Source organism: Sciurus vulgaris (assembly GCF_902686455.1).
Source record: "Sciurus vulgaris genome assembly, chromosome: 4".
Classification (NCBI taxonomy): Eukaryota; Metazoa; Chordata; class Mammalia; order Rodentia; family Sciuridae; genus Sciurus; species Sciurus vulgaris.
In genome coordinates this window covers 58,534,676-58,550,670 of record NC_136464.1, presented here as the reverse complement: position 1 = coordinate 58,550,670, position 15,995 = coordinate 58,534,676, and the positions used below count along the sequence as shown (strand labels likewise).

Sequence of the window (15,995 nt, the reverse complement as noted above, 5' to 3'; positions counted from 1 at the left end):
AGCCTATATAATGCCAATTATATATCTTTTGACCCAGTAATAATACTCCTAGGAATCTTTCTATGTAGAGTTCTCCAAAAACAAAGTCACAGGATGATACAACACAATTGTATTTAGAGTAAAAGAAAAAGAAAAAAAAAAAAAAAACAGAAAAGAGCTAAAAGAATGACTCTCTTTAGAAAGATCAATGGAAAGGAATGAACAGAATCCATATTTTGCTCTGTGAAGTTATGATTTTTTGTTTCTATTTTTGAGATGGGCTCTCAACGTGTTGCTCAGGCTGATCTCAAACCTGGGGCTCAATGAATCCTCCTAGCCTCTTGAGTAGCTGGGACTACAGAATTTTGCTACTGTGCCAGGCATTTATTTTATTTTATGTTATATTGTTTGATATATTTCAATAGTTCCCCTTATCTGAGGTTTCTATAAGGTGGTACCTACAGCCAACTATGGTCTGAAAATATTACATAGAAAATTCCATAAACAGACCACATTCACATAACTCAATTACAGCATATTGTTATAATTTTTCTATTTTGTTATTGTTAAGAGATTAAAAACTGTGTCTAAATGATAAATTAAACATTGTCATAGTCATGCATAGGAAAAAAGAAAGTAAACATAGGGTTTGGTACTATTTATGGTTTTGGGCATCCACTGAGGAGTCACAGATAAGATAAGGAGAGGAATACTGTACCAAAAGAGTATATTTCACTATTTCGCTATCATTCATATTTTTTTTTCCTTTTTTTGGTTCTGAGGATTGAACCCATAGGTACTTAACCACTGTGCTACATCCCCAGTCATATCTATATCTATATATATACATATATATGTACAATATATATAAAGTATATATGTATATATATAATATTATATACATATGTGTAGTATGGGTTTTTTCGTTTTTTGGTACCAGGGATTAAACCCACAGGGGCTTAACCAGTGAGCCACATTCTCAGCCCTTTTATGTTTTGAGTCTTACTAAGTTGCTGAGGCTGGCTTTGAATTTAAGATCCTCCTGTCGCAGCCTCCCAAACCGCTGGGATTAGAGGTGAATGCCACTATGCCCAGTTCATTCATACAATTTTAAGAAATTATTTTAAATCTTTAGCCAGGAACATACTTGTCATCCCAGTGATTCAGGAGACTGAAGCAGGAGGATCACAAGTTCCAGGCCAGCCTCAGCAACTTAGTGAGGACCTAAGCAACTAGCAAGAACCTATGGAAAAATGAAGAATAAAAAGGGCTGGGGATGTGGCTCAGTCATTGAGCACCCCTGGGTTCAATCCCTGGTACCAAATAAAGTAAAAAGGATGGGAATACAGCTCAGTGATAGAGCATCCATGGGTTCAGTCCCTAATAGCTAAAACATATAAAGTTTTTAAACAAAAATAAACATGAATACTATCACAGAGAAAAAAATTGGGGGTGGGTACTGTGGACTGAACGCAGGGGTGCTTTACCACTAAGCTATATCCCCAACTCTTTTTATTTTTCAGATAGGGTCTCACAAAGTTGCCCAGGTTAGGGTGGAACTTGCTTTCCTCCTGCCTTAGCCTCCCTAGTAGCTGGAACTATAGGTGTGTACCACCATGCAGGCTGGTATACAACTGTTACATAGCCCTCCATATAGATGCTAATCATATGAACTATAAACCAACTGTCAATTGTCTGTGTGTGTGTCTGGTGCTAGGGACTGAACCCAGAGCCTCAAGCATGCTAGAAAAGTGCTTAGCCACATCCTCAGGTCTATATTTAATTTTTAAATATACGTTGCATAATAGCTACTCTTTAACTTTTAATTGTTGGGGACTGGGGATGTGGCATAGTTGCATGCAAGAGGCTCTGAGTTTGATTCCTAGTTCTGTGAAAAGAAATTAAGCATAAAACAAACATTTTACATTTACTATATGAATGTATAATAGAATGGATGATCTTTTTCAGGGTCACATTCATATCTATAATACCCCAATCCTGAGATCCCTTTCTATAGATATGTACCCAAACAATAAGGAGGTTCCTATTCTAACAACCTGCTTTTTTGTTTTTGTTTTTGTTTTTGAGAGTTCTGAGGATTGAACCTGGGGATATTATACTACAGAACTACATCCTGAGCCCTTTTTGGTTTTTCAGACAGGATCTCACAAAGTTGCTGAGGCTGCCCTTGAACTTGAGCTAGGATTACAGGAATGGAGTACACCACCATGTCCAGCTATATAATCTATTATTTCAATGCATTTGTTTAATAGACCTCAAACTTTGAGTTCATATCACCATTTGAAGTTTGAAATTTAAAATAATTCTGATTGCTCTAGAAAATGGAAACCAGTTTAAGGGTACGTTGAAAAAAATGTTTAATAAAATTTTTTTTTTCTTTTTACAAAACACTAACAATTAAGCATTTTCTGAAGATCATCTATTAAAAAACAAAATGGTAATTTTTCTCCCAAAAATCAATCCATTCACTATTTTTTAAATACAAAATAACAGTAATTATGGCCTCAAAAAATACATTTTCTAGGATATCTAAGATGGAAAGAGAAGGATTCTAAAGTGATTTTTTTGAAATCTCATGATACCTTTAAGACCATGTTTCAGACAATGTTCCATAACAACAAAGAACTGCTGCAAAGGGGGATAGTCAGAGTCCAAAGTGCGACCGAAGCTGAGAGCAGATTCAATGAGTCCTTTGATACTCAGTTTAGCCATGTTTAACAAGTTTGCTCTCTCTACAGCTGTGGGGTCTTTTGTAGCTGGAAACACAAGAAAAGAGTCCAACATCATTCACAAGACAAAGAAAAATAGACAAACTTTGTCCCTTCCCCTATAAAACCATCACTGGTTTGCTTTTCCTTGGTGGACAAACTGAATATCTCCCCTGGGCCAAGTTAACTACACCCCCACTTAACTTCTCCTTGTGTCTCTCTCACACATACTATAGCAATCGGCCATGCCCGCTTCAAAGTGTATGAATCATTCTTAAGATTCTGCAGTTTTGTCATTCTCCCACAGTTGTCTTACTTTTATAGAAACTAGTCCCTACTAGTTTTTTTTGTTTGTTTGTTTGTTTGTTTTGCTGTGCTGGAGATCGAACCCAGGGCCTTGTGCTTGCAAGGCAAGCACTCTACCGACTGAGCTATCTTCCCAGCCCCCTACTAGTTTTTAAAATGTTTTTTAAATGGTTTTCTGAGGAGATAAGTTGGGGACACAGGTGACACATTTAAGGGTTTTATGCAAATGGTAGATAACAGATATGCTCTTAAGGATAAATTCCAAGCAAAAATGTTCAGAATAAACTGGTAATAAAATAAAAGGTAAAGCTCTAAGATGCTACTATCTCTCATAACAAACATGGCAGTTAAAACACTGACACAAAAACTTTTTTAAAAAATTAGGATAAAAAATTTAAAACACTGACAAAAATGGGGAAAGAAGCTGCTTACTTCAGTCTGTCATTTTAACCCTCTGGTTTTTCCATTCCAACTGTTGTTCTGTATTGCATGAACCACTTATAAAGTTCCCTGTCCTTTCATATAGCTGATGATGCCTGAGGTTGAGTTTGAATGCCAAGACATATTTTTAAAGTCCTGATTTTTAATTGATATTTTCAACTCAAAAAATATCTTCTTTCCCACAAACTTTAAGAAATACAGATGCGTCCCCATACTCTCATCACTTGTGACTGGCAGGAATATTGTCAGCAAACACAGGTGACAAAACTGAGGTGCAGAAAAATGAAACACTTTGTGGGGCATGCCTGTAATCCCAGTGACTCCCAGAGGCAGAGTCAGGAGGATTGCAAATTTGAGAAATTTAGCAGGACTCTATCTCAACATAAAAAAAATATAGAAAGGGCTGGGGATGTAGCTTAATGGTAGAGTGCCCATGGGTTCAATTCCCTTTAGCACAAAGGAGAAACAAAGCACTTAGTAAAACAATTAATCTATAATAGCTGACAAGTATACAAGCCCACGTAGTCAAAGCACCGATTTTTCCTTTACTGAACAAAAATTCAGAGTTCCCCATGATTTGGTATTCTAGTTCTGATTTCAGCTACCTATCAAGAAGCATGACGTTGAATTCTTAAGAATTTAAAACACAGACACAACTGTTATGACCAGGCTGGCTAATGGAATATACGTGCATCATTATTTCTTCAAATCTGCATGGTGGTAGGGCTCCCCCCAACAACAACAAAAAATTTTTTCCTCACAGTGAAACCACCTGATGTGTCATAATCTGACGATTCCCATTTTATAGTGCCCATCAAAACCCGTAACTCGGGATGTGACAACCATACAAAGGGTGACTGCCGCTGCTGCGCTGCAGGTCGGAGCTGGGGCCCAGCCGAGGACGTTTACACTGCGGCCACGCCCCAGCAGGGCTCCTTGACTCGGGTGGGGCTGCAGATGCACCGAGACACCAGGCAAAGAGCCAGGCTCCGCATCTAGCCGAGGCCTGGAGCCCCTTCCCTGCCTCTCTTCTTGCCCGAACCCAAGGCCGCCTCCGGGCGCACCCCGCCCCAAGACCCCCACGGAGGGCTCACCCAGGGTCTTGCATGGCATCGCTCCCCCTTTCTCGGCGTGGGGCGCCCAGGCCAAAACCTGAGATGCGTCTTCCCTCCGCCACCCCCAAATCTGAAAAGTCATGGCTCGTCCTGGGTTGTTCCCCCGACCCCGGCGCGACACCTAGCTGGCCTGGTCCTCGCTGGAAGCCGTGAGACCTGCAGTCCTCGGCCACCAGACCCTAGAACCCGGGCGGGGGCGGGAAGGAACAGGGTGGGGCCGCGCGTTGCCATGGTGACCCCGAGCCCCCGAATCCCCGCTGCCCCCGCCCACCCCAGGTTCGGGCCACAGATCCGATTCCGCGGCCGCGGCGCAGACCTCCCGACCAGGCCTCGGCCTGCAGCCAGTGACCGAGGGTGGCGTCGACGGTCAGCCCGCTCCCCTTACCCATGGCGGCGGCGGCGCGGTCTCGAGCGGGGGTTCCTTGGACCCGGCCACCAGCTCCCAGCAGCCGCTCGCCGGCCGCCCCTGCATCTGCACCGGGCCCGCTGCGGCCCACAGCGCCCCCGGCGGCGGGAGGACGCCCGGGCGGCCCCCGAGGGAAGCGGCGCCGGGAATCCGGCGGGGGCCCGCGGAGCCTGCAGCCCGCACGGGAGAAAACCCGCCCCGCTCAGCCTCTGTGCGTCCACCCGACCCGGAAGAGAAGGAAGAGGAGCCCGACTGAGAGCTCGGGAGTGGGAGCTGGAGAGCTGGAGCTCGGTGGAGCTTTGGCCCCCAGGCTTCGCCAGAGCGCAGAGCGCGGGCTTGAAGAGGGGACTCGAGGCACGTGCGAACGTGTCCATCCTCGCGGGCTGGCCAGGGTCAGCCCAACACCCGGCCCGCTCGCCTTGCACCTTCTCAAACGCAGAGGCACAAGAACTTAGAGAATGTGACGCAGTTACAGTACTTAGAGATCCACTGAAGCTAGGTAGGCAGCTCCAAATCACGTTGTTTACATCGGTAAATATACAGGTTTATAAAACGTCACGCGCTACGGTCTCATTGATCAAGAAGAGATGGAGAGAGGAAGCTAGAGTTCTCTCATTCGGGGAGGGAAAACTCCCCACGCTTCGCTAGGCATGGTGGTGCATGCCTGCAATCCCAGAGACTCCGGAGGCTAGGACAGGAGGATCGCAAATTCCAGGTCAGCCTGGGCAACATAACAAGACCCTGTCTCGAAATAGAAAATAAAAAGGACAGAGGATGTAGTTCAGTCGTAAAGCGCCTCTGGGTTCAATCCCACTAAATAAATCTCCACTAAATAAATAAAAATGCTTAAAAAAACAGTGGTCAGATTGACAGACAGTAGACTTAAGTTAAATCAACTCAGGAAAAGTAAAAGTAGTTATTTTTAAGTTAATGTGTATATATATATATATATGTATTTTTTTTTTTTTTGGTACCGAGGATTCAACCCGAGTGCTTAGTTCCTGAGTCACTATTTTGTATTATTTATTATTATTATTATTATTATTATTATTATCATTACTATTATTATTTTGAGACAGGGTCTTGCTAAGTTGCCTAGGGGCTCCCTAAACTGCTGAAGCTGGCTTTGAACTTGAGATCCTTCTGCCTAAGCCTCCCCAGCCGCTGGGATTACAGGTGTGCCGCACCCCACTCAGCAAAAGTGATGTATTACCTAGTCAGAACTGTAACAGTTCAGATTATAACTGAACTAGAAAGATGTGATATTTCGTGAAATTCTGGCAAAGTTCTTTTCTTTATCAATTTGGCTAGTATACAGTTGTTATGCTTATTGTGGTTTTAAATTTTCTTTATTGTGAGATAATCATAAATGATAGAATACACGAACATATGTAGTGATATATATGTATATATACACACATATATGTATATGTATATATATGCACACACACACACACACACATATATGGTTTAAAGAATCACTATAAAGTGAGTAACGTAATCATCACTACATCAAGCACAGAACAGAGCCACCCCCCAGGAAAATGCCCCTAAACCCTAATCTCACTCAGCCCCCAAAGGTAAATACCATTCTGAGTTTTATAAGAATCATTTTTTTTTTTGCTTTTACATATAACACCAGCACCTAAGTACGTATCCCTAAACAATGTAGCTTATTTTTACCTGCTTATAAACTTCTCCCAGCTGACATAATACTGAGTAATTTTGTTAATATTTTGTTTTTCACATCATCATGTTCTTGAGATTCATCCAAATCCACAAGGAGTTTCCACTTTGGACTGTTTGCGGGGTGCACATTCATCCTTCAGTGCATGTACTAGATAGAGTCTCTAGAGCATATAATAAAGACTGGAATTTCTGGAAATGCAGGCATACCTTTCTATAAACTTAACAGATAAATTCAAGATGTTTCAAAACTTTTCCCAAAATCTAAACTCCTACCAGCATTTATTTTTCAGTTGCTCAGTATTCACTTTAGTACTTGGAATTGTAAAATTTTTTTCAAGTCTTGTGAGGATGTAATTGTATGGTGAGTTTACTTTGTATTGATCATTATTCCTGATAACATTGAGCACCTTTGCCCATGTTTTCTAATTATTTGGACTTCCTGTTTTGCAAAGAACCTGTTCAGGTCTTTAGCCTGTTTTTCAGTTGACTTTTCTTTATTGGCTTGTATGATTTACTTAATATTCTACATACTACTTTGATGTCAGTTATAATATGTTGCCAATTTTTTTGTCCTGACTTCTCTCTTTATGATGACCTTTGATAAATACATGTTCCTGATCTTTCTTTCTCTTTCTTTCTTTCTTTTTCTTTCTTTCTTTCTTTCTTTCTTCCTTCCTTCCTTCCTTCCTTTCTCTTTCTCTCTCTTTTCCTTTCCTTCCTTCTTTCTTTCTTTCTTTCTTTCTTTCTTTCTCTCTCTCTCTCTCTCTCTCTCTCTCTCTCTCTTTCTCTCTTTCTTTTCTTTCTTTCTTTCTTCTTTCTTTCTTTCACTGGGGATTGAACTCAGGGTCGCAATACTGAGCCACATCCTCAGCCCTTTTTTGTATTTTATTTAGAGAAAGGATCTTGCTTAGGACATCCCTAATTTGCTGAGGCTGACTTTGAACGCACTATCCTCCCGCCTTAGTCTCCCCAGCTGCTGGGATTACAGGTGTACGCCACCATGCCCAGCTTTTATTTTCTAATAGTAAGATTTATAGTTTATACTTTAGTATCTTATTTAAGAAATCCTCACTACCCCAACTGTGAATGATGTGAGATAGGGTCAAATTTCCCTTTTTCCTTATGTGCAGTCAACTGTCCTGTTATCATTTCATGTCGATCTCCTTATTCCATCGTGTATCGATGAGCTGATAGGAGCAGGTCATTTCTTAGACTGAAATCTCATTTGGTTTTCAAAATCACTCCCGAGAAGGAATTATGCCCAATTTACAGATGAAGAAACTAACCTCAGAAAGAGTAAATAACCTACCCAACTTCACAGAACCAGAATTTAAACAAGCACAAAAGTAGTCACCATTTTCATAATCTCAAAATGAACTTTTGACAGTGTTTCAAAGAGTCTAAAACTCAAGACAAGTCTAAATTGGTCTACTGTTACTTGGCAATTAAAAGTTCAGGGCTGAGATTACAGTTTAGTGGTGGAGCCCAGGCTTAGCATGCACAAGCTCCAAGGTTTGATTCCCAGCACCCCCCACCAAAAAATGTTGAAATAGGAGCTGAGCATGGTGACTCATTTGACTCATTTCTATAATTCTAGCTACTGTGAAGCCTGAACCAGAAGGATTGTGAATTTGAGTTCAGTCTGGGCAACAGAATAAGATCGTCATTTAAAAACAAAAAAAAAACCAAAAAAAAAAAAACTACTACTGGATTGTTCATTTTTCTCCTCTCCAAATGACAGGTTTAAAAAAGGGTCTCTCTCTCTCTCTCTCTCTCTCTCTCTCTCTCTCTCTCTCTCTCTCTCTCTCTCTCTCTCTCTCTCACCTTGTAGCAGGACCTGTGTTACCCACTACACTACATTTCTGACATTTATTTATTTATTTATTTATTTATTTATTTATTTATTTATTTATTTGACCAGGGATTTCACCCAGGGGCACTTTACCACTGAGCTACATCCCCAGCCCTTTTTACTTTTCAAAGACAGGGTCTCACTGAGTTGCCTTATTCAGTTGCTGAGGCTGGCCTTGTGCTTCCCATCCTCAGGTCTCAGCCTCCCTAAGGTCTCAGCCTTCTGAGCCGAAAGGATTACAGGTGAGTGCCAAACCAGGCAGCATGAATTTGTATTCAAAGCACATTTAGAAAAGCAAATAAAATTTACTACATATTTAATTATTTGAACATGCAAGCTCCTGCTCTGGAGTCAGATGTGCGACCTTTGGCCATGAATTCTCCCTTAAATTATTTTAGTTTTGCAGTGGACGGTTCTAGGGATCAAATTTAGTATATTCTACCAGTACAGCACCCTACCACTAAGCTACATCCTTAGCCCATAATTACTTAGTGGAACCATGAAAACAATGCAAAAGAGCTTTATTTTATAGATTGGCTTGCCCCTAGGGACTTTATAGGTAACTAGTAGGAAATTTAATTTAAAAACACCTGCTGAGGGGCTGGGGCTGGGGCTCAGTGGTAGAGCACTTACCAAGCATGTGTGAGGCACTAGGTTTGATCCTCAGCACCACATAAAAATAAATAAATAAAAGATCATCTACAACTAAAAAATATTAAAAACAAAAATAGCCACCAACTATGGTGGTACATACCTGTAAATCCAGCGGCTCCAGGGGTTGAGGCACCAGGATCTCAAAAGCCAGCCTCAGTAATTTAGCAAGGTCCTACACAACTCAGTAAGACACTATCTCTAAATAAACTTTTTTTTTTTTTTTTTTTTTTTTTTTTTGCGGTGCTGGGAATCGAACCCAGGACTTTGTGCTTGCAAGGCAAGCGCTCTACCAACTGAGCTATCTCCCCAGCCCTACATAAACTATTTTTTAAAAAGGCTGGGGATGTGGGTCAGTGGTTAATGACCTCTGGGTTCAATCCCTGGTATGAAAAACAATTAAAAAAATAGCCATCTGTATTGATTCTTTTTTTTTTTTTTTATTTTTACAGATTGCATTTTGATTCATTGTACACAAATGGGGTACAAATTTTCATTTCTATGATTGTACACAATGTAGATTCATACAATGTAATCATGTATATACATAGGGTAATACTGTTTCATTCTACTATGTTTCCATTTCATTGATTTCAGCTCTGATTTTAATTATTTCCTGTCTTCTACTATGTTTGCTGTTATTCTGTTCTTTTTCTAGGGCTTTGAGCTGTAATGTTAGGTCATTTAGTTGTTGACTTTTCATTCTTTTCTTGATTGAGCTCCATGCAATGAATTTTCCTCTTAGTACCGCTTTCATAATGTCCCAGAGATTTTGATATGTTGTATCATCATTCTCTAAGAATTTACCTCTAAGAATTTTTTAATCTCCTCCCTGATGTTTTTTGTTATCCATGTTTCATTCAATAGCATATTATTTGGTCTCCAGGTGTTGGAGTAATTAGTTTTTTATTTTGTCATTGATTTCTAATTTCATTCCATTATGATCTGACAGAACACAAGGCAGTATCTCTGCTTTTTTGCATTTACTAAGGGCTGCTTTATGGCATAACATATGGTCTATTTTTGAGAAGGTTCCAAGTGAATTCGCTTGTTGATGGATGGAATGTTCTATATATGTCTGTTAAGTTCAGGTTATTGATTGTATTATTGATTTCTCTGGTTTCTTTGTTTAGTTTTTGTTTGGAAGATCTATCCAGTGGTGACAGCAGTGTGTTAAAGTCACCCAGAATTATTATGTTGTGGTCTATTTGATTCCTGGAATTGAGAAGGATTTGTTTGATGTACAGGGATGCACCATTTTGGGGCATAGATATTTATGATGGTTATGTCTTCCTGATTTATGGTTCCCTTAAGCAATATGAAATGTCCTTCTTTATCCCTTCTGACTAACTTTGACTTTAAGTCCACTTTATCTGAAATAAGGATGGAAACCCCTGCTTCTTTACTGAGTCTGTGTGCATGGTAGGTCTTTTCCCATCCTTTCACCTTTAGTCTGTGGATGTCTTTTCTTTCTTTCTTTTTTAATTGTTTAGTTATAGATGGACACAATACCTTTATTTATATTTATGTGGTGCTGAGGTTCGAACACAGTTTCTCACACATGCTAGGCAAGCCCTCTCCCACTGAGCCACAACCCCAGCCCAAGATGTCTTTTTCTATGAGATGAGTCTCTTGAAGGCAGCATATTTTTGGGTCTTTCTTTTTAATCCATTCTGCCAGTCTATGTCTTTTGATTGATGAGTTTAGGCCATTAACGTTCAGGGTTATTATCAAGATATGATTTGTATTCCCAGTCATCTGGGCTTATTTTTGGTTTTTAACTTGACTTGGTTTCTCATTTGAGTGGTTTTTCTCTAAGGTAGTTCCTCCCTTTGCTGACCTCCATTGTTGTTTTTCATTTCCTCCTCATGGAATATTTTGTTGAGAACATTCTGTAGTGCAGGCTTTCTATATGTAAATTCTTTTAACTTTTGTTTATCATGGAAGGATTTTATTTCATCTTCACATCTGAAGGTTAGTTTTGCTGGGTATAGGATTCTTGGTTGGCAACCATGTTCTTTCAGAGTTTGAAATATGTTGTTCCAGGCCCTTCTAGCTTTTAGAGTCTGGGCTGAGAAAGCTGCAGATATCCATATTGTTTTCCCCCTATATGTAATCTGATGCTTTTCTCTTGCAGCCTTCAAAATCCTATCTTTATTTTGTATGTTAGTCATTTCATTATAATGTGCCTTGGTGTGGATCTGTTGTGATTTTGTGCATTTGGTGTTCTCTAAGCCTCTTGTATTTGATCTTCCATTTCATTCTTCAGGCTTGGGAAATTTTCTGATATTATTTCATTGAATATGTTGTTTATTCCTTTGGTTTGTATCTCTGTGCCTTCCTCAATCCCAATAATTCTTAAATTTGGTCTTTTCATGATGTCAATAGTTCTTGGGGTTTCTGTTCATGATTTTTTACCATCTTCTCTGTTTGGGCAACTTTATTTTCAAGATTAAATATTTTGTCTTCATTGTCTGAGGTTCTGTCTTCCAAGTGGTCTAGTCTGTTGGTGATGCTTTCCATTGAGGTTTTTATTTGGTTTATTGTTTCCTTTATCTCAAGGAGTTCCATTTGGGTTTTTTGTTTGTTTGTTTTGTTTTTTTGAGAATCTCTATCTCTTTGTTGAAATGATCTTTTGCTTCCTGCAATTGCTCTTTCAACTGCTTATTGGTGTTATCATTCATTGCCTGCATTTGCTCTCTTATATCATCCTTTGCTTTGTGAATCATCTTAATCATGTATAATCTAAAGTCCTTTTCTGACATTTCTTCTACTGTACCATCACTGGATTCTATTAACAGAGTCTAGGTTTGTTTGGACCATTTTCTTCCCTTGTTTTTTCATGTTGTCCATGTATCTACCCCTCTAGCAGTGCAGATCTGGGGTATTGCAGATTTCCCCCTATAGACTTATGGTGACCCTATAGGTTTTCAAAACCAATTCTTTAAGTGGGTAATCAATGTTAGCAGCACCCAGTATAGACAATATGCAGCCCTACACCAAATAGCCCCCATGAGGACATTAACAATATTGTCATAATAGAATGAGTTCAATTATTATCTACAGTATAACAAATAGATTTGCAATAAGGTCTGCAGTTCCTAATGGAGGACAAAGAGGATGGAGAGGGGTGTAGGATGTAACTGTTAGTGGGATAGGAAAAGAGTATATAGACGTTCTAGATTGTAGAAAGTGAGAGAGTACTCAAAAGAAGTTCATTGTTAGCATGAGAAAAGGGAGAAAGAGACTCTGAGGAAAGAGGTAAACAAAAGGAAAATAGAGCAAGAAAAGTAAAGAAATAAAAACTTAAAATTTTCTAAAAGTAGAAAAAAGGGGAAAAAATCTACACTATAACATAGTATTCAAATCTTCCAGTCTTCAGTAGCCTGATGCATGAGAGGTACCGGACAATGAGCTTCCAGTATCCAGCAGGTGTCTCAGGATGAGATTTGCCCCACTTAAAGATGGGAGCTTCTGCTTCCAGGATAATCCAGGATGGCCACACTGGCTTCCAAAAGTGTTGGTAAATGGGGAGGTGCTGTTTGGGGTGTGGGCGTGTTGGCTGGGGTTCCTGGAGATGGGGTGTAGTTGGTCAGGCTGAGGGGTCCTGGAGATGGGGCTCAGTCAGTCGGGCCAGGGGTCCTGCAGGTCCTGGCTGTTGACTCAAAATGGCAGCAGCCACGTATAACCAAACCTGCAGGTTCTGTGACAGTGGACTTCCAGGCAACAGCAGACAGCTGGCGATCCACTGGCAGTCTGTGGTCAGTCTGCTGGCTACCAGAGGACGATCAGCAGGTTGACCTTGGGCAGTAGGTGATGAGTAGGTGAATGGCAGGCAGTGGGCAGGAAAGAGGCAGGGAAGTGGTGGATGACAGGCACCAGTCAGTGAGCAATCTGACTGCAGGTGATCGCAGTGGACAAATGGTATAAACAGCAGGGGATTGATAAGCAGCAAAGACTGTCTCACTGAGAAACAAGATACCCTCTGCTTGAAACCCGAGTTATGAGTGACAAGGAATGCCGCCTCCCTCTAGTCTGCCATCTTGGATTTTTGTATGTATTTCTTTAAGTATTTATTTATTTATTTATTTATTTATTTATTTATTGTCATACTAGGAATTTAATCCAGGGGTCCTCTACCACTGAGCTATACCCACAGTCTTTTTTTTTTTTTTTTTTTTTTTTTTTTTTATACAGGGTCTGGCTAAATTGTCCATGCTAGCCTAAACTTGTGCTCTTCCTGCCTCAACCTCCTAAGTCACAGGGATTATAGGCTTGCACCTCTGTGCACACCTGGCCATATGTATTTTTTAGAAATTGACCCTATAGGGTAAATTAATTTTTCTCTGGGTGCTGGGGCCACTCGTATGCTAGGTAAGTGTTCTACCACTGTTTTACATACCCAGCCCATGAAACTATTTTTATGCTCCAAAGCACAAATCTGTTAGATACTCTAGCTTCCTGTATTAAACAGAATTGGAATTGTCATCCATGTGTTTAAAAACTCTTGGTAGGATTGAAGCAGAGAGTACTAACCTATTCTGAGTCCTTTATCAGAAACTAAGAATTTAGATTTTGATGAGGGGGTGGGCATAGCATAGTGTGGCAGGTCACCCATGCTGAGATTGAACCCAGGGCATTGTGCACGGTAAGCATGCATTTTACCACTGAGCTATACCCTAGCTCCCAAGAATTTGGATTTCTAAACTTAGTCATTTTATAAAAATATTAATTTTTAAAAAGGCAGCACATATTGAAGTACAGGAAGCAAAAATCAAATGTCTACTTTAAAATATCTCAGAAAATGAAAGATGTTGAAAATAAATGCAGCAAAATCTTGCAACTGCTGAATATGGGGAATGGGTTAGTTCACTGTACTATTGTACTATTGTCTGTTTGAAAAGTCTTATAGTACTTTTAAAAGCACATCACAGTGGTACATGTTTGTAATTCCCATGCCTCTTATCTCAGTGATTTGGGAGGCTGAGCAGGGAAATAGCAAGTTTGAAGCCAGTCACAGCAACTTAGCTAGGCCTTAAGTGACTTAGAGAGGCACTGTCCTAAAATAAAAATAAGTCTGATTGGGTGGTGCACACCTGTAATCCCAGAGGCTCAGGAGGCTGAGACAGGAAGATCACAAATTCAAAGCCAGCCTCAGCAGTTTAGTGAGGCTCTAAGCAATTTAGTGAGACTCTGTATCAAAATAAAAAATAAAAAGGGATGGGAATGGGGCTCAGTGGTTAGGATCCCCTGTGTTCAATCCCTAGTACCAATAAACTAAACTAAAATAAAAAGGGCTGGGGATGTAGCTCAATGGTAAAGTGCCCCTAGATTCAATCCCTAATGCCAAAAATAAATAAATAACTCACAAAACACTAGTAAAAGTTTTTATCCCTAGTACTCTGTCCACAAAAACAGCTAGTAACAGTTTTTTAAAATTAATGTAAAGAGGTTGGGGTTGTGGCCCAGTGGTGGAACACTTGCCTAGCACGTGTGAGGCACCGGGTTTGATCCTCAGTACCACATAAAAAAATAAAAACAAATAAAGTTAAAAAAATTAATGTAAAACTCTTTCATATGCCAAAGCAATATCCAAATAAGAAGAGAAAGTCAGACTTGATCCCCTGGATACAATCCTTCCAGGTTATGAGTCCCAATCACTTTAACAGTAGTGACTTTATGTGGACTGGATGGGACTCCCATATTAGCTAAAAGCACATTTATTATTTTTTTTGTGGGGGCGAATACCAGGGAATAAACCCAGGGTCGCTTAACCCTGAGCCACATTCCCAGCCCTTTCTTAATTTTTTATGTTTTTTCAGTTACACATGACAGTAGAATGTATTTCAACATATACGTGGAGTATAACTTCCCATTTTCTGGCCCCAGGCCTTTTTAAATTTTATTTTGTGATAGGATCTTGCTAAGTTGCTTAGGATCTCACTAAGTGCTGAGGCTGGCTTTGAACTCACAATCCTCCTGCCTCAGACTTCTGAGCCACTGGGATTATAGGTGGGCTACACCATGCCCAGCAAAGCAGTCTTTTTAATGACCAAAGCAGTCCACTAAATTTAGGTGGACCAGCTTGTCACATCACACCAGAGTTTTCAGTTGTAGCCCCAGCTGGCCCAAGGTATGATTTTTTTACAGTGACAATTGTAATGCTTCTAAACATTCGATAGTACCTGGAAAATATATGCAACACTGAATAGGGAACAAACAATGACTACGTATATTGTTGAATTATTAATTGGAACATCTGGGTCTGGCAATGACTTGGCCAGGGGTTAACTAAGAGTGTCTGTGCTAGATACTTTATAGGGTCTAATTCAATTGAATGAATAACTATGAGAAGTATTGGTAAATTTTAAAGCATGCTATTACTATTGCTGATTTTTAAAATATAGCCGTCAGAAAGCAACACACAGGTACTATTACAGCAGAAAGAGGGAAATAATTATTTTTGGAAGGGAAATAAACAGAGAAGCCCTCTTGGAGAAGGTGGCATCTTAAGGTCCTCTTGGAGGAGTTGCATAAATGGTAATGGAGGAATAGACATTTTATTAATTTCTGACTACATCACAGTGGCAGGTCTGGATGCAACAGAGGGCCTCACCATGCCTACAGGCAGGGGGAATGTCTAGGATAGGCTGCATGCACACTGCACAGGAGGCTTACTTCAGATGTTTTACAAGCACATTCCTTTACCTTAAAACCAAGGTCACTCTCCAAGGAATGACCAGCTCCCTCTCCCTCATTACTACTATTTTTTTTTGTACTGGGAATCGAACCCAAGAGTGTTTAACCACTGAGCCACATCCCCTGCC

The 15,995-nt window shown here is 40.2% G+C and overlaps 1 protein-coding gene across 7 annotated transcripts in view; it reads right to left on the bottom strand.

Annotated features, from left to right (window-relative positions):
* RUFY2 (RUN and FYVE domain containing 2) overlaps window positions 1-5,753 on the bottom strand; it is a 41,328-nt gene extending 35,575 nt beyond the window's left edge. For 2 of the 7 annotated variants that reach the window (XR_013763107.1, XM_079135791.1), the window contains exons 1-3: window positions 4,956-5,749; window positions 4,550-4,749; window positions 2,583-2,756 (exon numbers count right to left, since the gene is read on the bottom strand). Coding sequence is in view for 6 of the 7 variants with exons in the window: in XM_079135791.1 (XP_078991917.1) it covers window positions 2,583-2,756; window positions 4,550-4,652 (277 nt within the window). In the remaining variant the exon portion in view is untranslated. Of the gene's footprint in view, window positions 1-2,582; window positions 2,757-4,549; window positions 4,750-4,955 lie in introns of all 7 variants that reach the window. The other 5 variants (XM_079135788.1, XM_079135792.1, XM_079135787.1 and 2 more) reach the window with 5 other exon arrangements.
* Window positions 5,754-15,995: the final 10,242 nt, after the last annotated feature.